Source organism: Caloenas nicobarica, chromosome 21, assembly GCF_036013445.1.
Source record: "Caloenas nicobarica isolate bCalNic1 chromosome 21, bCalNic1.hap1, whole genome shotgun sequence".
NCBI lineage: Eukaryota > Metazoa > Chordata > Aves > Columbiformes > Columbidae > Caloenas > Caloenas nicobarica.
The window spans coordinates 558528-585937 of NC_088265.1; the positions used below are offsets into that span (position 1 = coordinate 558528).

At 61.9% G+C, this 27410-nt stretch overlaps 3 protein-coding genes across 6 annotated transcripts in view; 2 read left to right on the forward strand and 1 right to left on the reverse strand.

The window, feature by feature from the left end:
• Positions 1-394: 394 nt before the first annotated feature.
• On the forward strand, positions 395-1930 carry SMIM29 (small integral membrane protein 29). The gene is made up of 5 exons (XM_065649590.1): positions 395-428; positions 828-998; positions 1065-1090; positions 1163-1268; positions 1608-1930. Exons 2-5 carry the CDS (start codon positions 888-890, stop codon positions 1668-1670), a joined length of 306 nt encoding a protein of 101 aa, XP_065505662.1. The 5' UTR covers positions 395-428; positions 828-887; the 3' UTR covers positions 1671-1930.
• A 323-nt stretch (positions 1931-2253) lies between these two features.
• On the reverse strand, positions 2254-9077 carry HMGA1 (high mobility group AT-hook 1). 3 transcript variants are annotated; one of them, XM_065649497.1, is made up of 5 exons: positions 8760-9077; positions 5118-5223; positions 4280-4360; positions 3858-3908; positions 2254-3297 (listed from the first exon to the last, which is right to left on the reverse strand). In XM_065649497.1, exons 2-5 carry the CDS (start codon positions 5217-5219, stop codon positions 3244-3246), a joined length of 288 nt encoding a protein of 95 aa, XP_065505569.1. In that variant the 5' UTR covers positions 5220-5223; positions 8760-9077; the 3' UTR covers positions 2254-3243. The 3 variants fall into 3 exon arrangements, with proteins under 3 accessions (XP_065505569.1, XP_065505568.1, XP_065505567.1); XM_065649496.1 differs by having other exon boundaries at positions 2254-3294; positions 4280-4363; XM_065649495.1 differs by having other exon boundaries at positions 4280-4363; positions 8760-9075.
• Positions 9078-21899: 12822 nt separating this feature from the next.
• The window catches only part of GRM4 (glutamate metabotropic receptor 4), a 35984-nt gene continuing 30473 nt past the window's right edge, over positions 21900-27410 (forward strand). The window contains exons 1-2 of one of the 2 annotated variants that reach the window (XM_065649358.1): positions 21900-21983; positions 26809-27015. The gene's annotated coding sequence lies outside the window, so the exon portion shown is untranslated. The remainder of the gene's footprint in view (positions 21984-26808; positions 27016-27410) is intronic. The other variant, XM_065649357.1, reaches the window with a different exon arrangement.

Sequence of the window (27410 nt, forward strand, 5' to 3'; positions counted from 1 at the left end):
CCTCTGTCTGTCTGTTCACCCTCCGTGCCCCAGGTGTGCACCCACCTGTCCTGCTGTGTCCCCCCATCCCCTCATCCCTCCATCCATCCTCCCATCTGTTCATCCACCTGTCTGCTCACCCCTCCACCCTTCCCTGTGCCCCCCCGTGTCCCTTCCCTCCTTCTTCTCCTTTTTTCCTCGTTTTTTTCCTTCTTCCCTTCCCCTCTTTTTCGTTTTTCCTGTTTTTTTGCCATTTTTCCCCCTCCTGCCTTTTCCCCATTTCTGCCCCCCCGCCCCGCGCCGCCTCTCCGCCCGGTCTCTGCTGCCCCCTGCCGGCCCCGCGCCGCCACCGCCACGGCCCCGCCCACGGCCCCGCCCACGACCCCGCCCACGACCCCGCCCCGCCCGTCACGCGCCTCGCGGGTTCCGGGAGCGGGCGGCGCGCGCAGGTGTGGCGGGGCGGGGCCGTGTGGGGATGCGCGGGGCCAGAACCGGGGGGGCAGGGCCAGAACCGGGGGTGCAGGGCCGGGGGGAGGCGGAGCCGCTCCGGCCGTGCGGGACAGGGGCCGTGCGGGACAGGGGCTGCGCGGGGTCACCTCCCGCCGGCCGCCTCCGGCCCCGAGTGGCGCTCCCCGGGCACCGCTCCGCCGCGTCCCGGGGGTCCCGGCTGCCGGGGTGCGTGTGCGGTCCCCACGGCTCCTGCCCGGCCGCAGGGCTCGTTACCGGGATAGCTCGTTATTAATTACCGGTTCGGTGGGTTGTTACTGGGGTAGGCGGTTGTCAATTACCGGGGCGGTGGGTTATTAGGAGGGTAACCGGTTATTACCGCGGCCGCTGCGGGTTCACAGACGTCCCGGCCGGGGGCCGGACACCCGCGTCCCGATGCCGAGCGGAGCCGGTGCTGGGCCATGAGTAACGCCACGGCCCCCACGGCCCCGGGCGCGGCGGGAGACTCGCTGGTGGGCTACGTGCTGGGCCCCTTCGTCCTCGTCACCCTGCTGGGTGCCGTCCTGGCCGCGGTGAGTGGGGCAAGGCCGGGGGGAGACCCTGTCCCAGCCCCGTCACTGCCCCCGCTGTCCCCGCAGGTGATGTACGTGCAGAAGAGGCGCAGGTGAGTGCGGGGGCGCGGGGCTGGTTCATGGGGGGCGGGAGCGGTCACCGCTCAGTCACCGTCCCCCGCCAGGTTTGACCGGCTGCGGCACCGGCTGCTGCCCATGTACAGCTACGACCCGGCCGAGGAGCTGCAGGAGTCGGAGCAGGAGCTGCTGGTGGAGGCGGAGGACGCGCGGGTGCGTGAGCCGCAGGTTCGGGGCTGGGACAGGCGGGGCGGCTGCGCGGGACGCTCACCAGCCGCGCACGGGGCTGCCAGGAGTTGCTATTTGTCTATTTTTTGCACGAAAAATGAGCCTTAAGCAGCACCAAGTTCGGGAGCCCGGGGTGCTACCATCCTGTGCCGGGGGAGCTGGGCGAGGGGTTGGGTGTAATCCCGCGGTTTTGGGGAGGGTTGTGCTGCGCAGCCGGTGCCCGCCAGCCCGGGGCTCCCCCACCCGCCCGAACGCGCTCGGGGTTGCTGTGTCCCCCCGCCGGCACGGCGGGTCCGGGCTGCGGGGGCTCACACTCTGTTGCAGGTGGTGCCCGGCTGGGGGGACCGCTCGCCCCACCGCCCCCCGCCCGGGGGCTGGACGGCCTGAAGCTGCCGCCGGAGCCCGGGGCCGGTCCAGCCCCGGCGCTGCCTTCGGCCCCGCGGGAGGGGCAGGACGGGCCCGCGGCAGCGATGCCACCCGCGAGCACTGACCACAGCGGGTGGTCCCCCACCCCACCGCCTGTTTGAGCCATTTTCTCGCTCGAACCGCCCGCCAGCCCCTCGCAGCGCACGGGCAGGAGCCGGGGCTGGTACCCTGGGCAGGAGCTGCGGGGCTGTGCTGGGTGTGCAGGGCAGGACACGCGTCCTGGGGCAAATAAACGTATTTTCTGCAATTGGCCAAGAGCCTCCTGCGTCGGGCAGAGAGGGTTTGCAGCAGCACAAGCGCTGCCGGACCACAGGCCAGCCTTATGGCGGGGGCGTCAGCATCATGACTTGGTTTGGTGAGGACAGGAGTTTGGGGGGTCTGGCGGGGTTCTGCCTGTTCCTGTTTCCATCGGCAGCTCCCGCCCATCCCCGCAGAGGACGCCTGGATGGCTGGGACCGTGGCACGTGTCCCTGCGGAACAGGTGCCACACAACGCGGCTGCCCCCACCCCACTGCGGGGCTGCACCCCAGCCAGAGGCGCCAAACATCCATAAAATGTTTAATTCAAGTAACTGCAAATAGGAAACCCGAAGGTTGTTAAACAGTGGACAAAAAAAACCAAACCCAAACCCCGATTTTCTCCCACCAGGGCTGCCCGGCACCAACCTCCGGTCCCGCTGCAGCTGTTGTGTGGGGGCGGCACGGCGGGGGGGAGCACCCCACGGTCCCCCCACCCCCCTGCCCTGCCAGCCTCTATCCCTTGGAGCAGCAGAGAAACCTAAACCTTAAACCAATTTTTAAAAAAAAGCCCAAAAAAAGGGGAGGAAAAAAAATCCCCCAAAGCCCCCAGCGACACCCCAAAAAAGGAAACATGGAGCCAGCAATGCCCCGGCAGCCAGCACAGCAGCACGTCTGTGAGTTCAGAGTGGAACTTAAATATCCAGAGGTAGTTTTGAATGAAAGGAGGAAAAAAAAAAGTACTAAAAAAAATAGATATATATATACATACCAGAAGCTATGAGGAAAGGTCTGCCCTGCACCGGCCCCCCTGGGGACGGCCACTGAGCCCCCGTGTCACTGTGGGAGCTGCTCTCCTGTGCAGGTCACCCAGGGTGGGGGGACATGGGGGTTGCAGCCACCCAGAGTGAAGGTCTAATGTGTTTGGGGGTCTTGCCTTTGCTGACCCCTCTGTAGAGGCCCTGGGGCAAATCGAGGGGCTGGGGGGGCAACAGCTCCTGCTTTGGGTAGGTGAGAATGCTGCACTGGGGGGGCAGCAGAAGTGGGGGGGTCCCAGCCCCAGCTCCCTGCCAGGACCCCCCTTTGCCAGTGGGGCTGCCCCAAAACCCAGTGAGAGGGGGGAGCTGGGGTGGGTGTCCCCAGGGGGGCTGCAGGGGCTGTTTTCCAGTGCTGCCGTTGTCTGAGGGTGAGGAGGGAGCGAGGGGGAGGAGGAAGAAGCCGGGGGGGTGGGTTTGTGCCCACCCCTCTCCCTGGGGCCGCGGGACGTTGGGCGATGAGGTAGCGCTGGTCGGGGGGTCTCACTGCTCCTCCTCGGACGACTCCTGGGAAATGTTCACCTCCTCGTCCTGCTGCTGCCGGGCGAGGGAGTGCGGTTGGGGGGTGCCGGGGCACAGACACCCCCTGGCCCTGGATGAAGGGCTGACTGGGCACCGCACGCCGTGCGCACAGAGGGAACTGAGGCAGCAGCACCGCGGGGATTTGGGGAGCAGCCCTTGCTCTGGCTTGAACCGTGGCAGGTTAAACCAGGTAAGAACCCGCAGCGGGGCAGGGAGGGGGCAGCCGCACACCCTGCCCGTGTGACACCACGGTCCCCAGCGCCGCCGCCGTGTCCCCAGCCACCACCAAGGGGGGTTGGTGGCAGGATGGGTGTCGGTGCCGGCACCACGCTGGGGTGAGTCAGGGCGGTGGGGGTGACTCAGCGTGGCCCCCGCTTCCTCCCTGCATGCAGAAAATGCTGCCAAGGCAGGACACGGTGTCCCCAGCACGGCCCCACCAGTGCTCGCAGGCACACCGTGTCCCTTTGCTCCTGCTCTGCTCCCCTCCAGCCCCGCAGCATCACCCCGCGCCTCTGGGGGCGGCGGGGGGGGCTGCCCTGTGCCCAGGGTGGAGGGAGAAGGGAAAACCCACTCACCGATTTTTTGGGTCGGCCTCGAGGTTTTCTCCCTGGTGTGACTGTGGCTTTCTGAGAGAAAAAAAAAAAAAAAAAAAAGACATTTTGATCAGGCTGGGCTGTCCCCTTGTCCCCGGGATGCTGACGGGGGGGCGGGTGGCGTTCCCCTTCCTCCCACCCACGATGCCAAATTCGTCACCCCAGTGGCATCTCCCCGGCCCCTCCGCAGGTCCCAGCCCCGTGACTCAACATGGGCACAGGACGTGAGTCGCCTGGTTTGCAAAGAGGTTTGTCACAGGTGTCCCCACGCTGACACGCGTGGTCCCCGGCTCCCCCCACCTTCTCCAGGGACCAGCGCCAAGACCCGAATTGTCTGTAATTGGGCCCAAACTGGAGCTGTTGTCCCAGCTCAGCTGGAGCGGCCCCTGTCCCCAGCCACCTACCCTGACTTTCGGGGTGGCCTTGTTCTTACTGCCCTTCGGCCGTCCGCGGGGTCTCTTGGGGGTCGGGGCCTCGCTGGGCTCCTGCTGGAGGGAGAGCAGAGGGGGTGGCTGCAGATGGGGGTCCCGGGGAGGGACGGGGGCTGGGGCAGCTCCGGGTGCTCGGGCTGGGAGCCCCATTCTCCCAAGCAGACCCCGCTGGGGCAGAGATGCTCTTGCACGTGGTACTGGGAGCACTGGTTGCACGGCGATGGGCGGTCGGGCACCGGGCACAGGCGTCCTTCAGCCAGGGGGGTACGCGGCCCGTCCTGCCCCGGGATTAACCGCTGGGCTCAGCCGGACGGTCCCCACTGCTGGCCCAGCCTGGACCCCGTCTCGCTGCCGCTGCCTGGCCGGGTATCGGGAACCAGGAAATCACCTTTTCTGCATGAAAACCGTGTGCACAAACCCCACCTGCCCGGGGTGGGGGGGCTGAGGGGAGCTTCAGCACTGCAAGGCTCTGGCAGCATCTTATCCCTCTGAGCAGCTTTTGCTAATGGAGCTTTAATTAGCTTGTCTGCAAAGGCAGGTTCAGCTGCAGCTGGGAAGAGCCGGGGAGGCCTGAGTCCTTCCCCGGGGCTGGAGGAGCTGGGGGGCTGTGGACCCCCCAGGAGGGATTTGCTGCTGGGGAGCACGCGGGTGGTGCTGCCCGAAGGAGGTAACGGGGGCTGCACCGTGGGCACCCCCATCCCTGCCCGGGGACACTGCCATGGTGTGAGGGGGTTTCTCGCTGCCCCGCAGCCCGGGGGTGCCCGGCCCCCAGGGGCATCACTGTGCAACCCCCCAGGGACACCCCACATACCTGCGGCTTCTTCCGCGGCCGCCCCCGGCCCCTCTTCTGCGACACGTCCTTCTCTCCCTTGGAGGCCAGGGCCTGGCTGGATTTGGCGCTGGATTCGCTCATCGTCCTTCCAGCAGCGGTGAGGAAGAGCAGGAGGAGGAGGAAGGTCAGTCAGCAATGGGTCCCCATGCCGGTGCCACTCCCTGCCTTCCTCCCACGGGGTCTGCAGCTCCATCCCTCCCAGGGATGCTCCTGCATCCTCCCAGCACCGCTGGGCAGCAAAACGAAGGGGGTACCCGGCAGGGTTCTGCCCAAGCCCCCGCTGAATCAGCCCATGTCCCGGTGCTGGGCCAGCTCCCGGGGTCCCCAGCAGGCATTTGGGGAGCGCAGCTCCGCCAGCCCTTCCCGCAGAGCCCAGCCGCTTGCCCCAAAACGAGGAGAGCAGCTCCAGATTTAATCTGGAGTCTTCTAAATCCCAGACATGCTGTCAGCACCAACAAGTTGGAACAGGACGGGTGGTGGCACCGCACTGGGGCCTCGACACGCAGCACTGCTGCACCCCAGCCCTGCTCCTGCCACCCCGTGGGCTTCCGGGACAGGCACCACCTGGCACTTGTCCTAGGGACACCAGGTTGTCCCCTCCCCTGTGCATGTCCTAAAGGGCTGGATGCTTTTCCTCATTCGTGGGGAAATCCCAGGCAAGGAAAGGCTCCATCTTCCCCTCTCCACCTCGATGCTTCCCCAGTGGCGCAGGGAAAATCCTGCTTTTCCAGAGCTGTGGGGCTGGTTCCACGGGCAGCTCCAGCCCAGGCGCCGGGATGATGGGCTCGGGCTGGCGGGTGCAGGGTCGCGGCCACAGCCCCAGCGCTCACCGGTGACCCCAAGCACGGAGTGGGGACACCTGATCTGGGCGGTGATGGGACATTTCCCAGCAGAAATAAAGTGGCGAGAGCAGCTTCCTAGTCTCGCTGCCTCTAAGTGTGGTGCTTGGAGTTGCCCGGGAGCCTTGACTAGAAAATCCCAGTGTTGCTGTGATGGGTGCTGCAAACCCACTGACCACCTCTGCCTCCGAGTGCCTCCCTGCACCCCTGCCCTGGGTCTGACCCACATCTCTGGGGCGCAGCAGCCCCCAGCCCAGCTTTCCCACAGGTACAGGGTCGTGTGCCTGTCCGCGTGCAAGGGAGGACACTCTGCCTCCCTCTGCCTCCAGGGTTGGTAACTCTTAGTTTGGAGCAACTGTTTTCAATTTGGATGGTGTTATAGCAGACAGGATGGTGCTACCAGGGAGAGGGGGGTGGTGGGGGCAGCCGGGGTGCTGAGCCCCCCAGGATGCTGAGCCTCACCGGGGCAGCGGGAGCCACATGGGTGAGATGTGCAGCGTGAGGAGCCGCACTCAGACCTTTGAGGCTTTTAAAAAAACACGCGTCAGCTCCTGCTCTCCTCTGGAAGTGACTCACGAGTGCAAAACAACAACAACAAAAACCACCCTCAGATTCTTTTTTTTTTTTTTTTGAGACAGAAACCATGCTGTCATGTAAACACCCCGAAAATATTACTCACAGCATCCCAGAGCTCTTCAAGGAGTCTCTTACAAAAAAAAAGCATGGCTTAGGAATGAAAAATGCCGGCTGGCTGGGATGGGTTTGTCTCAAGTCAATTTTTGTTGGAGGAAATGCAGCTCCGAGCTGTGCCGTACCCCCTCCCATAGCTAGAAACACAGGGGCCCAGTGTGGCGCCCCCCCCCCGCTCTCCTTCACCCCACTGGGGCGGGCATGGGCCCCACACAGCAGCCCTGGCGGGGATACCGCTGGGTACAGCCCCCCGAGCCACAGCCTGTGCTGCGAAGTTGTGGCTGCTGGGGGAACCGCGTGCACGTCCCGCCTGTCCCTCTGCCACCCCCGAGCTCCCCCCAAGGGCTCCAGAGCCGGAACCACCCCAGGGAACCGCAGGCTCCCTGCTCTGGGAGAGGGAGATGAGGAAGGGATGCCCAGGTGGGAGATGGGGGACGCTCCTCTCTGCCCCCCAGCACCTTCCCAAGAGCAGCCCAGGCTCGGTGTGATGTTCCCCAGCTCAGTGGCACCTGCCTGGCCCTGGGAGCAAACCCCAGCCCCTGGGACGATGCTGGGGACACCACGGGAAGCAGCTCCGGCCCCGCTCATGGGCACCAAAGCCGTACAGGAGGGAGCAGCTGTGTTGCCATGGAGGAAAGGAAGCAGCTGAGAGAGAAACCTCTCCATGCAGGGAGGAACCGGCTGGAGCCAGGGCAGGGGCTGCCAGAGAGAAACCTCTGCAGGGGCTGGGGTGGAAGGGCTGCATCTGCCTCCCGATCGATGGAGTTAGGGGATGAAAAACTCCTCCCCTCTCCATCCCCACGGATGATGAGCCACTGGACTCTCCTCCCCCAGCCCCATCAGCTTCCTCTGCTCCGTGACACGAGCTGGGCCGTTCTCAGCAGCCACCTCTTGCACAAGCCATGGTTGGGTTGCACAAGAGGCAACCTGGGCCCCCGGCGGGATGCTCCGCGCTGCCCCTGCCTCCCCCCGCACGGCTTACACCTCTCCAGGCAAATAACCCCATAAATCCCCCGCTCCTACCACCTACTCTTAGATTAAATAAACCAGCCCAGGAGAAGCAGGGAGACAGGCGGTGGCTTAGATCTAGAAAAAAAAAAATACTCTTCACGCCCAGGAAATCTCGCCTGATTGCAGCTGGAGAAGGATCCCGGCCGCACCTCCTGGCGGGGGGGCGAGGGGGGGAAGGAACAGTGGAGAAGTTGAAGAGCCTGTTCGGCGGGGTGCAGGGCCGGGCTGGGAGGTGTGCGGCTCCTCATTAGGACGAGCCCTCCATGGGGCTGCTTTGAAGCCCCCCCCAGGCCTCGTATTAAAGAAAGTCCACCCCCCGTTCCTTCCTGGGCATGCATAATAAAAGGAAGTGATAAAAGAAAGGAAGGAGGGAGGTGGGGGAGAAAGAAAAGCGGGAGGAAGGGCACCATCACACGCTTTGTGCAGCCCCTGTCCTGCGGGGAGCAATAAAACCCCGGGGGGAGCCCGCCCTGGGTGGCATCGCCCCCCGCCGGGGGGGCCGGGGGTGCGGGGCTGCGCGGCGGGAGCAGCTGCGGGGGGGGCTGAGCCCCAGCAACGCAACTTTGCACCGACATGTGCTTCCCCATCCTTAAGCCGGGCTCGGCCTGGGCCCTCGCACCGGCCCACGCACCTTGCGCGGTGCGGCCCCCACGCGCGGTCCCGACCCCCACACTCCCACGGGCCCCCCCCGCAGCCCGCAAGCCCGGGCACCGCGGCTGCGGCCCCCCCGAGGCGGTGCGGGGCGTTTGCATCACCCGAAACCGAGTAAGTGGAGGAAAAGTCCCGCCACGCCGGAGCGACCGGCACCGGAGCCCCCCGCCCCCTCCCCGGCCCGGGCAGCCCCGCCAGGTGCATCAGCCTATTAATAACAATAATTAATAACAAGACTGATAAAGAGAGGCATTGCAGAGCCGGCCCGCCGCACGCACACGCGCGTCCTTGCAAACACGGAGCGAACCGGGAGCGACCGTGCCCAGCATGCGGGAGGGGGGAGCAGAGCCCCGGGTACCCCCGCTCCAGCGCCCCCCGGCCCTCCCCGCACCCCCCGCAGCAGAAAGGAAAGAGGAAGGCCGGCACTCACAGTCAGCTTGATCTCGGAGCTGGGTGCTTGGGGTGGGTTTTTTGGGTGGTTTGGTTTGGTTTTGGTTTTTTGGTTTTTTGTTGTTTGTTTTTTTTTTCCCCTGGCGTGTCTGTGTTGTGAAGCGAATTAACCCCCCCCCCTCCCGGCGGCTGCTGCTTCTCGCAAATGCGGATCTGAAAGGAGAAGGCAGAGAGAGGCTGCGACTCACACACGCATCCACAGCTCAGCCAGGCCCCCTCTTATTTATATAAATAATAAAGAGGGAGAAAAAAAAAATTGCTCCGGGAGGAAGGAAGCTGGGTCAAAATCATTTGCAAGGAGCGAGGAAAAAAAAAAAAAAAAAAGAAAAACGGGGGGAGAAAAAAGGAGGGGGGGAAGGAGCGAGCTCCCACCCTTACTGGAGGGGATCCAGCTGCTAAAAATAGCAAAATCACACTCGAAATTAAATAAGGGCAAGCAGGCTAAGGGGAGCTTCCAGCCCTTGCGGAGCGGGGAGGAGGAGCCGGGCTGCATCACGGCGCGGGGGGGGCGGCGCCGGGGCCGATAGGTCCGTTCAAAGGGCTGCGGCGGGCGGGCGGCGGCTGCGCCCCCCGAGCCCCGGGGCGGGCGGAGGGACCCCCGGGGCGGGGCGGCGGTGCCGGGGGAGGATGGGGACACCCCCGCTCTGGGGATGCTGCGGGCGGGGGCCGCGGGGGCCCCCCGTGTTCCCGACCTGGCCTCCTCCGCCCCCTCGCGGTGTTCGGGGCTGGCGGGGGGGTTTGCTATCCCCGTGGGGGTGCGCACCGACCGGGGCTGTGCCGTGCCCAGCACCCACGGGCAGAGCACGATGCTCTTTCCTTTTGCTGCCTCCCTGCCAGGTTAGCCCCCCAAAAGAGCCTCTGCTCCCCATCTGAGGCACCATCAGCAGATGCTCCATCCCTGGGGCCTCCCAGGGCCGGCCAGGTTTTTAAATTTTATTTTATTTTATTTTATTTTATTTTTCATTGTGGCAACAGTGCAGAAATCAGCTGGCATGGGTGCGCGTCCTGCACAGCCCCGTGCTCTTGTGTTCCGGGAGCTGAGGTCCCCCTGGGGTCTAAGCAGACAATGGGCTTGGGCCTCAGTAAAAGGGCTTTATTCTGAATTCCTGCATTCCAGGTCAGCCTGGAATTGGAGCTGAGATCAGCTGTCCAGGTAGGTACCCCAAAAAACCAACCCCGTTGTGTCAGGGACAAGGTATTCCGTGGCATGTCAGGCATTCAGTATCTCATGGTGGGATTTTTGATGTGATACAAGGAAATCCAGAGCTCAGCATCCTCTTGGTGACCAGACTGTGCCCAATTCCCCTAAACACCTACAGAAACTCCAATTACAAATTTAACGTAAACTCTAACTTAGGTGCTTTTGACCATCCTGATGCTAAGGGTCAAAATCTGTGGTTAGGAGCTGAACTTCAGGCAAGTGTTTGTTAAAGAAAGCACCTTTAAAAATGTGAATCTTGGAAGTATCAGTATCTGCATGTGCAAAACTTCAGCAGAGAAGATTTACACTGTAAAAAGAAACAAATCAAACCGAGCAAGGCTTGTGGTGCTTTTTTTTTGCTAAGTGTTATTTGGATTTTAAAAATCCCCTGCAAATTCCCCTGACTAAAACACAATCAAAGCAGTGTCCCTTTCTGATGATTAAAAACTGAAAGTAAAGAGGGGGAAAAAACACCCTGTAAGAAGGTGACCTGTTTTCCAGCTCCTGCACAAAGAGCAGGAGCACCCTGCTCGCACCGCTGGTTTCGGGCTGAGCTCAGCCGTGGCTCCCTGACCGCTGATGGTGGGTCTCCTCCATCCCGGGACCTTGCATCCAGGCAAGCTGTTGCTTGCAGACCCTGAGCATCTTTTACTTTTGGCTAAACCTGGTGTTTCCCCCCCAGCTGCAGGCAGCCCTGCCCAGGTTCAAGGTGCTGGCGTGTCTTCTGCCCGCTGCCGTGCTCGGGCTTCCCCCTTTGCTGTGAACCCGGCGAGGAACTTGATTTCTGTCCCTGGCAGAGGCTCGTTGTTATTAATATCTCTCATTATTTATTCTGTGGTGGCAGTGAGTGGCTGTAACCAGAGAGCTGCGAACAACTGGGGCTGCTCTTTCTTGCTTTGATCCCTAAAACTTTCGGCAATTCCCCACTTGCCGAGCCCACGCCGGAGCCTCCCCAAGCCGGGTTCACCCGTGGGGTGACCACTTGGTCTTTAAAGCCAAATAGCGCTGTGGAGCTCCCCAGAACTCTAGCACGGTGTGAGATGCTCCCAGCAGCCGGGAGCAAAGCCGGGATGGGAAACTGGCACGCAACTGTGTGCAACAGGGGGAAATGGGGGAAAAAAGGGGCTGTGGGGAAGTGGGATTTGTTTGGTGGTCTGAGTGTGTTTGCCAGGCTTGGAGGACCCACGGGAATTTGGAAATAGCCTGGCAATGCCCAGCAGTGAGGTCCGCACCGAGGGGAGCAGCACCAGCGAGGTTCCCACAACCTGCAGTTCAGCTCTGCAGCGAGACCAGAGAGTGAAAATGGCTGGAAATTGTGAAAAAGTGATTTATTCCCCCCGCATCGCGGCTGAGCCCTGTGCAGGGTGTGGAGGAGCAGCCTGTGCCGTGCTGGGGCCGGTGTCGCACTGAGCGGTGCTGCCCTGTGTTATCCCAGTTATCCCAGTGAGCTGCGCAAGCTGGGAAACCCGCTGGGCCTGGGCAGGGGATGTCCCCGCCGGCCATGGCGGGAGGGCATGGGGACGGGGCCTTTGTTTCCCCTCCTGGCTTTGTTTCCCAGCAGCCCCATTGATGAAGCCCCATGTGGCCAAACAGCCCCAGACCCACCCCGAAACCGTCCTTTTAATTTGATTAAACAGCTCTTTCCTTCTCATCCACGAGTAGATTTAGCACTCACCAGTACAGTATTTTCCTGTAGCCCTGTTCTGAGGACAAATTTCTAAATCACCTAATAAATTATAGGCTTAAAGCTGCCGCTTTTGAGAGCACAAGCCCTGGGTTTGCAGGACACACCAATGCATGTGGGAGGCGTGTGTTGCATGTGGGGTGCACCCATGAATTATTGTGTATTCCTATTTTTTTTTAGCCAATGTTTCAGGCCTGGAAGGAGATTTGATGGGGAAACAGGGGCCCAGTGCTGCGAAAAGCTCTGCCTTTGCAAGATCCCCTGAAGAGAAAGTACTTGAAGTAATTCCCTGGTTCTTCAGCTCAGCAGGTCTCTGCAAAACTGCAGGTACTGATAGTCTGTCCCCAACATGCAGCTGCCTCTGGGGGACGCGGGGGACCTGAGGATGGCTCCGGGGGGGACATCTCATCCCACTCTGCCCCGTGTCCCAGCCACCAAGCCCTGCAAAGCTGCGTTTGGGATTTGAGTGCCTAATTCCTGCTAATTTCCCTGCGAAAGGGGAAACCGGATCCTCTAAGGCAGCTCTGGAATATATCTCAGCCCGGGTTGTTGGGTAACTGGAAAGGCTACCCGACTGATTAAGAGCGTGGTGTGTTTGTCACCTCTAAAGCCCTCTTGAACAACAGTTAATTAATCTGGGGGGCTCTGGGCCTTGCAGAGACGGGTGTCATCTCCCTCAGACAGGGAAACGTGCAGCTCAGAGGTGGTGAGACCTGTACAAGGCCAGGTGAAGAGCACGTGTTACCCGTGTTGGTGTCAGGTCCGATGTTCGGGCTGCACCATGTCCCGCTCAGATGCCTCTACTCAGCATTGCTGGGATTTTGCTGTCTGGGGAGATTTCACGCTGTGCCTGGAGCATCCCCCTGCACCGCCCTGGTCCCAACTGCATTGCAGGGAGCATTCGCTGAGGATCCTCCTTCTGTGCAAGCGGTTTTGCAAAATGCAAAGCCACCGGCAGGACCCGGCTCTCTCCGCAGCTCAGTTTTCTCAGTTCCAGCATCCTTGTGTTGATGGAGGCAGGCTGGATTCCCCACCTTCTTTAAACAAAAAATGGAATTTACTTTTAACCAGCTGCCAGCGGGAGCTGGGCATGGAGGGGCTGAGTGCCCTGGGTTTGGCGCTACCTGGGTGTATAATATATATGACCCTGTATACAGAAATACATACAATCCCCCCGATGTACGGCTCCCCAGAGCCCGGCAGGGCCGGGCAGCCCACACGGCGCAGGGCGAGCAGGACAAGCCGGTGCGGCTGGAACGCGGCTGTGGCTCGGGCAGGGACACTCCTGCCCTGCACGGGCAGCCAGCCCCTGCCTGCACGCCCCGACCTGCTGGCACCTGTGGGGACATGTCCCTGCCTGTCACCCCGCTCAGCTGTGGCAGAGTCCGGTTTACCCGCTTGAGCCCAGTGTGTCCCCTGGGATGGCGAGGACGCGGGTTTGGGTGCTGCTGTTGGGGCGATGGGGAAGGGGGAGTGCAGGGGCGCAGGGGGTTGCTTTGGCTTGGGCACCCCAAGATTGAGCAGCCCATTAGCTTCGGGGAGCTGCTTGGTGTCCCATGGGCGGGTGCCCATGTCACCCCCGCGGGCTGGGGGCTGCTGGGCCCTGGCCGGGAGGGGGATGCTCTGGGGCTGCAGCGCACAATGGCCTTTTGTCTGCGGCACTGCCCCAGGAACATCCCGCCATCCCAGTTTCCCAGTAACATGAAACCTCCTCGGGACTGCCTGCCCGAGCACAAAGCCTGGGGCTGCTGGGGGTGGGGGCAGCTCCTGCCCGTTCCCGGCTCCCCCCACGCTTTGACATGCATGCACCGAGTGTGTTGGGGCTCAGGGGGGCGGTGGGTGGCTCCCAGCCGAGCTGGGGTCCTGCATCGCATCACTTGTGCTGGCGAGGGGGTGGCAGAAATCAGAGGACCATGGGGAACGGAGCTGTGAGCCATCCCTGTGCCTGGGGGAGCCTCCCTGTGAGGATGTGACCAGCCTAGGGCGTGAGCTCCAGCACCGTCCTCACCCCAGGGCTCCCCATCCTCAGCAGACCAAGAGCTCCCCACCATTGCCCCCAGTCCTCCCTGGGGGCACCCAGGGCACGTGCCTGCGGCTGAGAAAATACCTGCGGGCCCTGCCCAGAGCCCCTTTGCCCTCTGCAGCCCCAGCCCAGCCTGGGGAAACAAGGCCAGGGAGGAACGGCTGTAAATCATTAACGGGGGAATGCAGCGGAAGAGAATGCGAAGGGTCATTAATTGAAGACTTGCTGTCTGGCTCGCAGGGGAGTCTGACTGCCTTATTTTTTTTTAATCAAGGTATTTTATTGCAAGTGGCACATCAAAACTAAACAGGGCAGCAAAGAAGCTGGTGGAGGCTGGCAGCATCCCGGCGGGGGCAGGGGCGATGTGGGAGGGGGGGGAACCTGCTGCAAGGGGGGGACACACTGCAAGGGGCTTGCAGGGGGTTGAGGATGTGCAGTGCAGTGGATGGGGACACAGTGCTGGCCCCCATGCATGGGCGTGCGTGGATGCCGGCACCATGTGCTTGTTTGCCCGGGGCTGTGCACGCTGCCGGTGACCCCGAGTTCACTGTGGCTAAAGGGACACGCCGGAGAGGCTGTTTCTTGTCGGGGCTCCAAGGAAACATATTTCCCAGCCACATTCCTTGACACTTTCCCTTTTACTCAGCTCCGGTTGGAAAGGCATGGGGATCGAGGGACTTCCCTCCATCCTGGTGACTCAGGTGGCGGTCACGCGTGACTCAGCCGCTGGCAGCGTCCCCCGCTCCGGGGGCACACGGGTGACCGCAGAGGAGGAGGCGATGCCGGAGGTGACGGGGCCAGGCTGGTTGCTGTGTGAAGGAAGAAGCCGGGAGCTGGAGCGGTCTTGGTCTCGGCTGCAGACACTGTGACTCGTGTCCCCCTCTGTGGGCTGGGCTGGTTAATTAATAGGCTCTGATGGAGATGGGGGGTGGGGGGGAGTGGGTGCAGCCCTTTGTGGGTCAATAAATGACACGAGAGGCAGCAGGGCTGGGTGGGAAGGGGCGTCCTGAGGTGTGACCGGCAGGTTTTCTTGGGGAGAACACGCTCCCACCTTGCAGAAGCGGGTTCTGAGCACCCGACAGCTGTTTTCTGGTGGCACGAAAAGCCTTTGCGGTGTCACCGCGGTCCCTGCTGCCACCTAACGGGGACCGGGCTCCCGGCAGCGGGCCGGGGGAACCGCGCTGTCGTGGGTGCGGCGACCCCGGGGCTGCGCCCCGCTCAGCCGGAGCGAAGGGAGCAGCGCCTTGGAGCAGGGGGTGGGGGGATGCGTCCCTCTGCGGGGGGGGAGGGAAACTGAGGCACACAAGGGCTGATTGCACCGTGGCTGGAGAGGGACCCGGGTGTCCTGGTGCTCGCCCCAGCCCACGCGTGGCTGCTGCCGGGCTCTGTCCCACCGGGTGGGGCCCCGGGCTCGGGGCTGGGGCTGCGGGAGCAGCGGATCGAGCCCAGCTGGCAGCCCCGGGGTGCGAGCTGGGGCTGTGCCGCAGCTGGGCTCATCCTCCAAGGCAGAGCGGGCAGGAGCCGGCCCTGGCTCATCCCAACCCTGCTCCGCGGGGCACCCCCTGCCCATCCCCGTGGTGAGTCTCAGCATCACTCTGGGGGGAGCGGGATGGAGCTGGGCCAGGGGGGCTGGGGGCACAGTGGGACGGGCAGGGCTGAGGTCCCTGCCGCTCCCAGCAGGCAGCCTGCCCACAGCACTGCCCACAGGGCCTTGCTTGGTCCCCTGGGGAGGGTACGGACAGGGGATGCTGGTGACCCCGGCTGCAGGGCTGAGCTGCTTGCTTTGCCCCGCAAGGACTGCAGGAGCAGCATGTTTGTCCCTAGCAGGTGTCACCCAGGCATGTGGCACAACTCCTAACCCTGCAACGTGGCTCACCCATTCCTGGGAGGGACGTGACATCCAGCCCAGCCAGAGGATTAGGCTGGCTATAATGGGCCCGGTGGTCACCGGTCGTTCCCGGCTCCGGTTACGTGGCGCCTGGCCTGAGCACTGCCTGGCAGTGCCGGGGGTCACCTTTCAAATGGCACAGACGCACTGGCAGGGAGCGATGGAGGATAGAAAGGGGTGAGGGGGTGTCCATAAGGCTGGAAGTCACTGTGGGGCTGGGCATCCCAACCCTCCATACCCCAAACCCATGCCAGGGTGCAGCGGGCTGGGGTTACCCCCACAGCCCCTGCCTGGAAGGAGAGTCCTGTGTGGTGCTGCCACCTTTGTGGCTTCATGGTGGGGGGCAGGAGGTGTCTGTGCTCCGGTCCCGCTCCATCCATCACGAGAGCAGCTCCGTGGGAGTTTGCAAGGCTGTCACCCACCTTCCCAGCCAGCTCCGGGGCCTGATTAATTGCTCGCTTAGCAACTGGTAATCTGCATAGAGGTGCTGAGCCAAACGAGGCGCACGCGTGTCTCCCCTGGGAGCGGAGCATCACGACGGCACGGGCTGGGGGGCGGCTGGGCGTGACTCGGGCATGGGGGAGGACAGCAGCGATCCCATTCCCAATGAAAGGCCCCAGGGTCCCTGTGGAGGGGGGACACCCCTGAACCAGCTCACCCCTGGGCCAGCACCCACACATCACCCTTAACTCAAAGGGCGCAGTGAATGGGTCCCTGCTCCGCAGCATCCTTGGGGAGAGCACTTGGGGGTGCATCAGCTGGGGCAGGATTTCTCCCTGGAGATTTAGGGAAGGCTCCTGGGGGGGGTGTTGATACTGTGACTTGTGTTTCACCCACTGCATGTGGGTGATGGGAGCTGAGTGCTAACACAGCAGGACCCTCTGAACGTGGGGCAGGAGGGGCCCTGTCCCCACCGCAGCCGTGTGTATGTGGGGTGTTAGGCCAGGGCATTGTCCCCAAATCTTCCCGGGGGGGCTGGGCTGCAGTGAGGGCGGCTGCCACGGGAAGGCACTGCTGCCCTTCGCTGGCGCTCGGGACGGGCGATGCTGAGCCTGGCTGTGGGGCTGGGCTTCTCTGCAGGAAGCGGTTCTCTTGGCAATAAAAGCATCTTCGGCTGATGGTGCCATCCCTAAATTTCCGGTGCAGCACTGACGAGCACCCTGCAAGTGCTGCGGCTTCACCTGCTGCTGCTTCAGCAAAGCCATGGCCAGGGCTGGTGCTGAGCAAAGGAGAAAAGCGCTGCTGGGGGGGGCTGCCCTGCGCACCCCTGCTGCCAGGCTGAGCACCGAAGCCAGCGGGAGGTGATGCCACTCTGCCATGAGTGGGGACCCAGGCTGGGGACCCGGGACCTGAAATGCCCCCAAATGCTGCTCAGCTGTGAGCTCCTTCATGCCTCTTCCAAAAGCCACTTTCTTGCAGGGGACACACACTGATACCAGACAGGGGGGCCCTTCCCGGCGCAGCCCCTCTTGTTGCAGCACCGAATCGATGCGGGCCATAATTACTCTTGCGAAGGCAAATCCGTGCCAGCCTTGACTGTTTGGTTGTGCTCCAAGGAAGACAGTGTTTCCTTGCAAAGTATGAGGCCATAAATATTTTACGTCTGAGGAAGATATTTCTTTCAGGAGGTTGTTGCATGAATTATGGAAAAGTTGGGAGGAGAAGATGGGTGTTATTTCAACAGGGTCAGCTCTGTGGTGGAGGCTGCCCTGATGCTGTGGGGCTTTGCTTGCCCAGGGTCCTTTTCCCTGGGTGTGGGACGAGGTCTGTCCCTGATCCCAGGCGATGCCAGGAGTGCAGAATGGTTGCAAAGCGTGGGGTGAAGCATCACACCATCCTGGCAACGTGTGCCGGATTAGTGCGTTTCCATCACAAAACTGGGTTTCTTATTTAATTGAGCAAAACGCCCCACTACCGGAGCCTCCGGTACTGGCTCACAAGGTCGGTCCCGGGCAGATGTTCCTCGGCCGAGGTCTGAGCCCGGCCGGGTGCACCGGTGCGCTGAGCGGTGCCGGTCTCTGCTGGGGCCGGGGGGCGATGTGCGTGCCGGGGGTGGCCCCGGTGCCCGGGCCGGCTCCGCTGCCGTTAGGTGGGGCTGTTGCCGAGGAGAAGAGCGCTGGGCTGCCCGAGCCGCTCCGGGAGCAGGGCCGGGCACGGGTCCTTTGTCCTCCCAAAACGCGGGGCGGGGAGGTACCAAGGGAGTTCGGGGCAGTCCCGAGACGGGCAAGGGGCGCCCAGGGGCTGCCAGGAGCGGGCACGGCCGCAGCGGCCTCCTGCGAGGAGGAGGAGGAGGCGGCATCGCTCACAGCCTGCAGCCCATCAGCCCTCTTTCACTGCTAATTCCTCCATACAAGCCCGGATGGGCTTACCCCCCCATTTCTTTAAAAATGCAGCTCTCTCCACCGAAATCTGGTTAGTCATGAAGTGTATAATGAGTTTTATATATATTTAAAATGGCCTGACATTTGGCATCCCATTATCCTCAGTCCTCGAAAGAAACATGGACTCGATATGTGGATGTTGATCCAATAAGAGCACAGTCAACCATTTTTGCTCTCTGAAATATCCATATCAATTACCCATATTCATGTGCTGTTTGTGTGTAGGAGTCTCTTTCTTGTGGAAAGAAATCCAAGGCTGGGTTGTGATTTTTCCTTGGGCCTGTTGTTTCACTACATTTTTGGGGCAAGCTTGGTTGGTTTTATTTTGGAATTTGTTTATTCCTTCTTCCTTCAGTAAATCCCATCTCTAGCTCTAATTGCCCCACACAGGAAAGCTCAGTGGCTCTTCGCAAGGAACTCATGCGATTTCTGCTGGCAAGCAGCTGTGGGGGCTGTGCCCGGGTCACCCCAATCCATCCCCAGCCCAAAACACATGCAAACTCCCAGCAGAGACTTTTCCCGTTCCCCATCCTCTTGCTGAGGCTCTTCTCTGCCTGACGTCAGTGAAAACCTTCTCTTTGCTGCAAAAAACCCACCAGGGAGCAGGACAGAAGTGTTGACGTGTTCTTCTTTCTTTATTTTTTCCTCTTAAATCTTTCTGCTCCTCTTTCTTTTCTTTTCTTGCAAACTGGCATTTTGCTTCCTCCTGCGTCACTGACACCGGCCAGGAGCCCTTGACCTGTGGGACCCCATGTCCCTCCGCTGCCCCAGCCACGTTTCTCCCCCAGCCAAGCGGGACACCAGAAAAACATCCCCGGCTCACCCCACCCTTACCCTGCAAACTTATTTTTCTTTAAATACACATGAAAATAGCTCTTACTGGGACTCCTGCTTTTCAATCGTGCAGATATTACAGCTAATTACAGTTCTATTAATATTTCACTTTGAATTAAAGATTTATTTTCCCCACTCTTCTATCCAGAAGGGAATTAAATCCACACCCAAGGCAATTGCAGGCGCTGGCAATGCAACCCACAGATAAAAAGGGCCGCGCGTGGCTCCCATGTCCCTGTGACGTGAGTGACCCAGGAAAAGCGGTGAGGATGTGGTGGCTTGGCCATCAATTATTCAAAGCCCTTCTGCAGAGCTCAGCTGGAAAGTCCAGTCTGTGAGATATGGTTTCATGTGTTCCTATATTAAAAAATAAAATAAAAATCGCAAGCAGCGTATGTCCCTGATTGCGCTTGGTGGCTTTTGCAGTGGACACGGTGACCTTCCCGCTGGCCGGGGCAGCGTGAGGCTGAATGCTGCACGGCCAGAGCTGAGCCTGCTGGGGACGCAGCGTGGGCGGGGGACACGCCAGAGCCCCTGCCCGGGCTCTGCCAGCCCTGAGGGCCTGGAGGTGCTGAAGCACCCGTACTCCCTGGATGGACGTGAACGCAGTGTACCAAGCCTCTGGGATGGGAGAGGCTGCGACTCATTCGGTTCCTCTTGTTGGGAGCCTGATGAAGCTGTATTGATCTGTGGAGCGCGGTGCTGCAGCCATCTGCTGATTGGCACCACACTTGCCTGGAGCATTTGATCATCTTGTGACCCGCGAGCCCAGGAGGAGCCCTGGCCGCAGACAGAGACCTTTGTGGGAATTGCTCTCGGGGTAACCCTGTGCATGGGATGCTTCCCCGGTACCGCGGGGACACGTCCCGTCCGTCCCTGTGCCCTCCTACCCGTCCTGCTCAGCCACCACGCGTGGCCTTTCCCGTTGTGTCAGGGGAAGCTCGGAGGCATCAGCCTGAGCTGGGTTTCCAAATGTTAATTGTGTTTTGATGTTCTTGATGGTGACATGAGGAGCGCTAATGATATTTTGGCTTCCTGACAGCAAGCAGAGGGGCATGAGAAGGGAAGATGTGCAGTCTGTGACACCTGAGGACAAGAGGAGAGGTGCTGCCAGCTGCAGCTGCGGTGGCAAGAGCATCCCCCAAATCCCTGAGACTCGGGTGGGGGTGTTGAGTGATGATTATTTTCCATCAGCACCAGGGGAGCACTGAGCACCAAACATCTCCAGGTAAGCAGGCTGCCAGAGCAATTCAGATGATGCTTCAGCCCAAGCTTCTGCATTATTTAGCCCAGACACCTTCTCCCAGTGACTGCTCAGGAGGTGGGCAAAGCAGAGCAGGCTGGGCTGGTGTCCTCATGCACAGCCCTGCCCCAGTGCTGCCAGCGCCCAGGCTGTGAGCAGGATGTCCTCGGTTCTCCTGGGACACAGAGCACGTGCGTCAGAAATCCCTCGGGAGCTGAGGCCCTGACCTCAGGGTGCCTCTGAGAGCTGCTTTCGGCGAAGGGATTTGTCCCTGGCTTATGAGAACCAGAACCACTCCAGCTCTTGCTGTGAATGAAATCACAGCAACAGCCTGGCCTCTCGGCAGGAGCCAGTGCTCTGGGCATGATCCACGAGCATCCGACTCCATTGGAATATTGCCACTTATTTTAATGGCAGGAGGGTGGCTGGCCAGCTTTTCAGGTGAGCGCATCTCATTAGAGAGCACGTCGCTCCTTCGAAGGCCTGGCCAGGGTGTCGAGATGGGCAGTCCTCAGTGCTTCTGGAAAACCAGCTCATATCCAGCCTCCTGAACAGGATCCAGGCTGCGGCCGCCAGCACCGAGCCCTCCGCAGCGGGACCCTTTGTGCCTGGGACCTGCCTGACCCCGCACCAGCGCTGGGAGTTTGCTATTTGGAGCAAGCAACACAAATCAACCTGTAGGGAAGATGAGGCTGGAAATGCACGTTGGAAGGGCTGTGCTTTGCTTTTTGGTGCTTAGAGGGGCAGGTGGAGCTGCAGAGAGCCCTCCCTGCAGCCAGCCACCCCCTCGTGTGCAGGCACCAGGGTCCCCACGTGGGCTGGGTGCTCTCACAGCCTCCTATGCCGTAGGTGTACTTCCTAATCGCTCCGGTGACCGATTATCTCGCAGTCATTACTATGATGGATCGGAGCAGTTAATGTGTCAATGGCCATTACTAGGGGGCTGTGTTTTCTCTGGATTAATGAATTGACACACTGCGATGGGCTCCTTGGAGCCGCCGGGGCCTGGATGGGTGGTTTGATAGTGAAAGGAAGCGATGCACACGCCGGGCTCCGTGGGCACGTCTGCGGAGCAGGGTGTTGGTATTGTTTTATGGGAGGTTGAAGAGAAGGGCGATGGCTTGGGGTGACGAGCCCCCTTGTCACTGCCTGGGGAGCTGCTCCCACCATGGGGAGGGGACATCTGAGGCTGGCTGTCAGTGCGTGTCAGCAGCCTGGTGCAGGGCACCCTTCCCGAGCCATGCACTGTGCACTGTGCTCCCTGCAGGGTCTTGCAGGGCTTGGCCACGGCTGGTGCGTTTGCACCCACGGGAGCTGCCGTGGGCCTCCTCTTCTGCAAATGCTGAAATCAGAGGATGTGACCTGCGGGCGCCTGTCAGTCCTGCTGCTGAGTTCATGGCCGCGATGATGGCAGGACAGAAGGACAAATACGAGCAAAACACGTCTGGATGCTGAGATCCGGAGGGGAGAGGTGCTGGGGACAGCAGGGCATGAGAGGGGCCTGGCCCAGCCCCCTGCCGCCGGCCGGGGCTCCCGCAGCCCGTGCTGCCCGCGGGGGGCGCGGGACTGAGCCAGGGGGCGGGCGGGGCGGGTGCGGGGTCCCCCCGCTGCCGTGCGCTGGTGCTTTAAAAGGCTGGCAAAACCGGCGGCGGGCTTCCCAGCGCCTCTTCATGCAAAACTTCCCCGGCTCCGGCCCTCCTCCTCCTCCTCTTCCTCCTCCTTCTCCTCCTCCTCCTCGTCGCGGCTGCGGTGCGCGGAGGGAGCGCGGCGGGTCCCGCCCGGCTGCGGCTCGCTCGGCTCCCGGGGCCGGGGCGGGGGGGGCCGGGGCTGCCCCCGCACATGTCGCAGGGCCCCCCCGGCTGCCGGGGCCGGGTGGCGGCACCGGGCACCGGGCAGCGGCCGCGGGCGGAGACGGGGCCGGCGGCGCCGCCAACTTCGCGCTGCCCGCTGGTAAGTGCGGGGCGGCGCGGGGGGGGCGCGGAGCATCCCCGGGACGCCCGGTCCCTCCAGACCTTCTCGGAGGGGCTGGGGTGCCCCCTCCTTCCCCTCCCTGCAGCCCGGCTGCTGCCCCCCCTCCCGCAACGCTCCAGCAAATTTTCCGCTTTTCTTTCTTCTTCTTCTTTTTTTTTTTTTTTTTAAGGGGGGGCTGCGACAGCGGGGGCTGCAGCAGGGACACCCCCCGAGCCCCAGCCCATGCCCCCCGGCTGCCCCCCACCCTCCCGCAGCAGCTCCCCATGCTCCCACTCTTTGCATTATTCGTTGTGTTGGGGCTGCCGAGCGCTGCCCCTCCTGCCCCAGCTCCCGAGCTGCCACCTTGTCCCCAGCAGTGCCCATGGCCGGGGCTGGGGCAGGAGGCAGGGGCAGGGCTGGTGGTTGCCCTCGCCTCGCCGCAGCAGGCAGCACCCGCAGAACCCGCCGCAGGGCAGGGAGGGAGAGCCGGTGCCGTGCCCGGGGCGCGGGGGAAGAGGCTGGAGGGGTTTTGGGGGATAAGACCCTTCCCCGAGGCCACGGAGGTGTCCCCGGCTCGGGGCAGGGAGCCTGGCTCTGGGTGCAGACACACGCTCCCGGGTTCGTTTTCTCTCCGGAGCGTTCTCCTGCTCCTTGGCGCGTTTTGGGAGAGCGGATCTGCCTGGGAGCCGCTGGGGAACTTGGCAGCCGTGGGAAAAAAGCGGAGAACTCTCCCAGCGCCTGCCTGGCTGCAGCCCTGCCGCCCTCCTCCTCCTCCTCCTGCTGGGATGGGTTTGCCGTGCTCTGCCAGCCAGGTTATTTTCCCGTGGGCTGCCTCGGGTTTGGGGGGGATGCCCGCTGCCTTCAGTGGCGGCTGCGACGAAGAGGCTGCGGAGTGAGTCATTGCCATCGCCACTGCTGGGTGACCTGTGGCTCACAGCTTGACAGAGGAATGGCACAAAGCAGGACTGGGGTGACTGGAGGAGCTCACCGGCACAGCCGCTCGCCCAAGGCAGGGTCTGGGGAGGGAGAGAACGGAGCTGATCTGTTGAATGCAGTGAGGAGCTCGGGAAAATGCTAAGAGAAGCGCCAAAAAAAGCTCATTTCCTTTGCTCCCTGTAAGCAGGGATGTATCTGCAGGGGGTGCGGGGGGACGTGCTGGGCAAGGCTCCATCCGGGGGGAGAGCTAGAGTGAGACCCTCCTCCCTGTGAGCTGCCGCCTCCATGCTGAGAGCCGCGGTCCGATGGGATGTGCAGAAATCCGTCTGCTTTCGGCCAGCATGGCTGAGCCGGGGGGATGCAGCGCCAGGGCTGTGGGCTGTCTTGGAAAGGGGGATGGAACCCGCGGGCAGCAGCGCGCTCCAGCTGCCCCGGGCTGGGGGCACAGGCCTGTTTTTGGGAAGGCAGCAGGCGCTGGGCTGGTGATGCTGAGCTGCACTCCGGGGTGCCGGGGGAGCTTCGAGGGGATTTTACAGTGGGAACTGAAACTTGGGTGCAGCTGGGGGCCAGCGTCACCCTGCGGAGGAGCTTGCCGGCTCCCCAAAAAAGGGTGTCACGTGCTTCAACTTTGGCATCAGGCAGGAGGAGGATGGATTTGTCAGCTCAGCCACCCCCTTCCAGCTCTTCCCAGAAAGGCAACGGCTTGAAGATGTGGCAGCTCCTGATTATAACATAGGTGAACCCACTCCCGCTGCCCTCCCCAGCTTTGTGCCTGCTGCGGGCACCCTCTCGGGCTTCGGGTCCAGTGGAGGGATTTCCTCTGTGGGGTGGTCGGGTTCCCCGTGCCCCTGTGCTGTGGATGGCCCTGCACAAAGCCAGGCTCAGGATGGGGGGCTCTGCCCCCGCCAAGGCTTTCCCAGGCTGGGAACAGGCAGGGGCTTGTGCTGCCGGACTGCGGTCTGGGAGTGTTGGCGTGATGGGGAGCAGGAGCGCCAGGCAGTGCCGTGGGCACTGCTGGGGACCGGCAGCCATGCCGTGCTCTTGCTCCGAGCCAGCGCCGCCCCAATTTGCAGAAGGCGATCAAAAATTAATTGCGGGATTTTGCTGCACGTGGCAGGAGCGGGGATGAGCGCTGGCTCCTTCCCTCCCTCCGGCCTCTCCTGCTGGAGCTCTGTGCCTCGGCTGCCGGCAGAGACCCCGCGCTGCTTCCCGCAAGGTGAGCTGCTGCCACCCCCGCTGCTCTGCGGCCGGATCCTGCTCTCCTTCCCCTCGCTGCACCATCCCATCCTTCCAAGTGAGGGATTAGCCCTGGCCTGCTTGGCAGCGCGGAGGGAGGGGGAAGGAGAGAGCTTGCCTGCAGTTAAGGATGTATGTATATATAGATATACATATATAAAATGTGAAAAATATTCCTCGGATCTGATCTGCACCTTTTTCTCTGGGCTTCAGCATCCTTCGGGTGATGCTCCAGGGCAGTGAGGAGGGTGCTGGTACCTGGCTCTTCCCCTCCTGGGCTCTGAGCTGGGTGCTGGCCGGACCTGGGTGCAGAGAGGTCGAGTCAGCACCCTGGTGATGGCCTTGGGCTTATGCAAGGTGGTGATACCGGTTCGTGCATCGATCAGGGGATTGCTGGGTGGGGGGCTGCATCCGGGAGCGCAGTGGGTGCATTTTGACGGTAAAATCTGGGGTTGTTTCTTGCTGCTGCCTGCTGAGCCGTGGCCTTGCTTTTCCTCCGAGTGAACGCTGGGGTACTTGACCTGAATACTTAAGGTTTTGCCTGTCCAGAGAGAGCTTAACCTGGCGTCCCCTCTTTCTGTGTCTAAATTCTGCTGTACTTCATGGAGCTTTTGCAATTAAGAAAACTAGGAGCCCAAGCAAAGTTCCCCATAATCGCTTGCAAGTGGGGAAGGGTGAGCGTGCACTAATTGGGGTATTGTGCTGCGTGCCGGCTGGTCCCGCTGCCGAAGGAATAGCAGGTGGGGAAAGAAATGGCCTTGATTTTCAAAAAGATGCTGGTGAGCTTGCAGCAGAAGCTAGCACAGCCCTCCTGGGGCCAGGGCCAATATGGACAGGTCTCCTTGGTGGTGGGTGGCGGGCGGTCGGCTCCTCGGCAGCCAGGATGGGGTTGTGCAGGTGAGCGCTGGGCGCAGCCGCTTGGCCGGGCATTCCTGCATCTCCTGGACCGGCTCAGCCTTTGCCTGGTTTAACAAGCCCCGATGCAACTGGGTGGGCTCAGCGCAAACCCAGTGAGCGCCTTGGCTCTGAACGGGGAGCCCAGATGTCCTGCACAGCTGGAGGAGCCCAGTCCCGCTGCGGGCAGAGCTCTGTGGCCCATGGGTGGGCGTCTGCCTGGAGCTGGGTGGGCTGCTTGGGCTGCCCTGCGATAAACCCTGGCTGGGATCTGAATAACTCGCCTCTCGGCTCTACTCGTGGCTGGCAGTGATAAAGCCGCGGTGATTAGTGCTTAGCCGGCACTTGGGTTGATGGCACATGAGACGTGAACTCGCCTGCCCGCAGAGGCACGGGCTCCGCGGAGCTAATGGCAGTGAAATGACTTGGTTTTGACTGGGAGTCCCGCAGGGAGCAGAGTGAGGGAGAGAAACGGGCTGTTTCTTCCTTATTTATTATTTCCCCTCCTGAAGGAGCATTTCATTGCTGCAAAATCCCTGTATTGAGGGGCAGATCTGGGGGGCTCCAGGAAAAAGCCCCCATGTGCTGTGCAGCTGTGGTGGGCCAGGTCTCCTCTGGCCCCAGGGCGAGGGCTCTCGGGACCAGTCGGTGTCATTTGGGGGTCCCTCTGGGCTGTTTGCTCCTGGGGCAGCAGCAGCACCAGCCTGGGAAAAGGACATTTTGCAAACAAAATCCAGGTGATGCTTACCGGGGGGCTCCAGCTGCCTCTCATGGAGATGCAGCCACCCTGGGGAGTGACCGCGAGCGCTCGCCTTGTCTCCAAGCCCTGGGGCTTAGACCCCACGGCAGGACAGGCTGCCCGGCTCTGGGGCCGTGTGTCCTAGCGCCTGCGAGCACCTCTGGGCTCTGCGGGATGCGGTGAGCCCAGGCTGTGTCTCGCTGCAGCCCCGGCTGGTGCGGAGCTTGCAGGGATGCGTGAAGGAGCTGTGGGAAGGAGCTGCAGAGGCGAAGCCGGGGATGCTTGGTCCCTGCCTCTGGGGACATGGTGTCGCCTCCAGGACACTGTCCCTCCTCCAGGCACTGGAGATGGTTTTGCAGCCGGAGCTCTGCGTGGTGCAGGGGAATTTTTAACCGGTGTTTGATTTCTCCTGTGCAGCTGAGCCCTTGTCCTGTCCCATCCAGGGCGCTTTGGGGATGGTGAGGATGGTGATGGCTGGTGGTTCAGAGTCACGGCAGCGCTAGAGGGGGGCGGTCAGGATGGCACTGTGCAGGACCAGCCCCTTGTCCTGGGGTGCTGTGGACCCCCAGGGCAGGGGCACAGCCCGCAGCCGAGTGCTGCCCCGCGGAGCTGTGCAGATGGGCAGGACGGTTCCATCCCCTCGAAGCACGTAGCACATGGACAGGGCTGTTCCTCGCTCCACGAGCACCTGCTGTAGGCAGACGTTTCCCTCCAGATGTGCACCTCCATCCAGATGTGCATCTCCCTCCAGATGTGCGGGACCCGCCTCACGGGGAAGGGCTGCTCCGGGAGTGCAGGAGCTCTCTGGGGGTGCAGCGGCTGGTCCCACGCAGCGGGGGAAGGGGGTGCTCCTCTCCTGCCCCTTCCCCACGAGCGCTCAGGCCATTTGCAGCACAGGCTCATCGGGTAATTCAGGCTGCATCTCCCCTAATGATTCAGCGAGGGATTCAAACCAGCTCCCTGCTCCCCTCCCCATTATTTGTGCTTTCTTCTTGCCTACTGTGATATTTTTACCTTCAGTTCGTTCAGATTATATGATCAAAGGAGGCACAAAGGGGAGAGAACAGAGAGGAAAACGCTTAAAAGAAGAAAGGGAGAGGCTGTGGGCTCTGGGAGCACTGCCGGCTCTTGGGAGCTGCCATGGGCTCGGTGGATTTTCCTGGGAGCAGGTCTACATGGTGACCCATCGCACCTTCTCCGACGGGCAGAAATGTCACGACTCCACGGGTAGGATGCGCGAAATGACCTGATTTCTGCTAACGCGGGGCTGTGGGGGAGGCTGTGGTGTTTGAGCATCCCTGGGTCTCCCCATCATCTGCCTCCTGGCCCCGGGCAGAGCCGGAGCCCATCCTGGCTGCGGCAGGAGCTGTTTTCACTGCTCCACTCCTGCTGCCGACGCGTGGGATGGTTCTGGCAAAGGAGACGGGATGTGGGGAGGGTTGATCCCTGTCCCTGATCCGTGCGGAGGGTCGGTCCTTGTCCTCCATCCCGGTCAAGTGGGGCAGCGCTCCGAGGGCTCTCCCGGGCTGGAGGGAGCGTCGTGCCGCAGCTCCCCAGCTCCTGCCTTCTGAAGCAAAGAGCTCGGCACTGGGTAATTCCAGTTGCTTAAAAGCCCCGGCTGT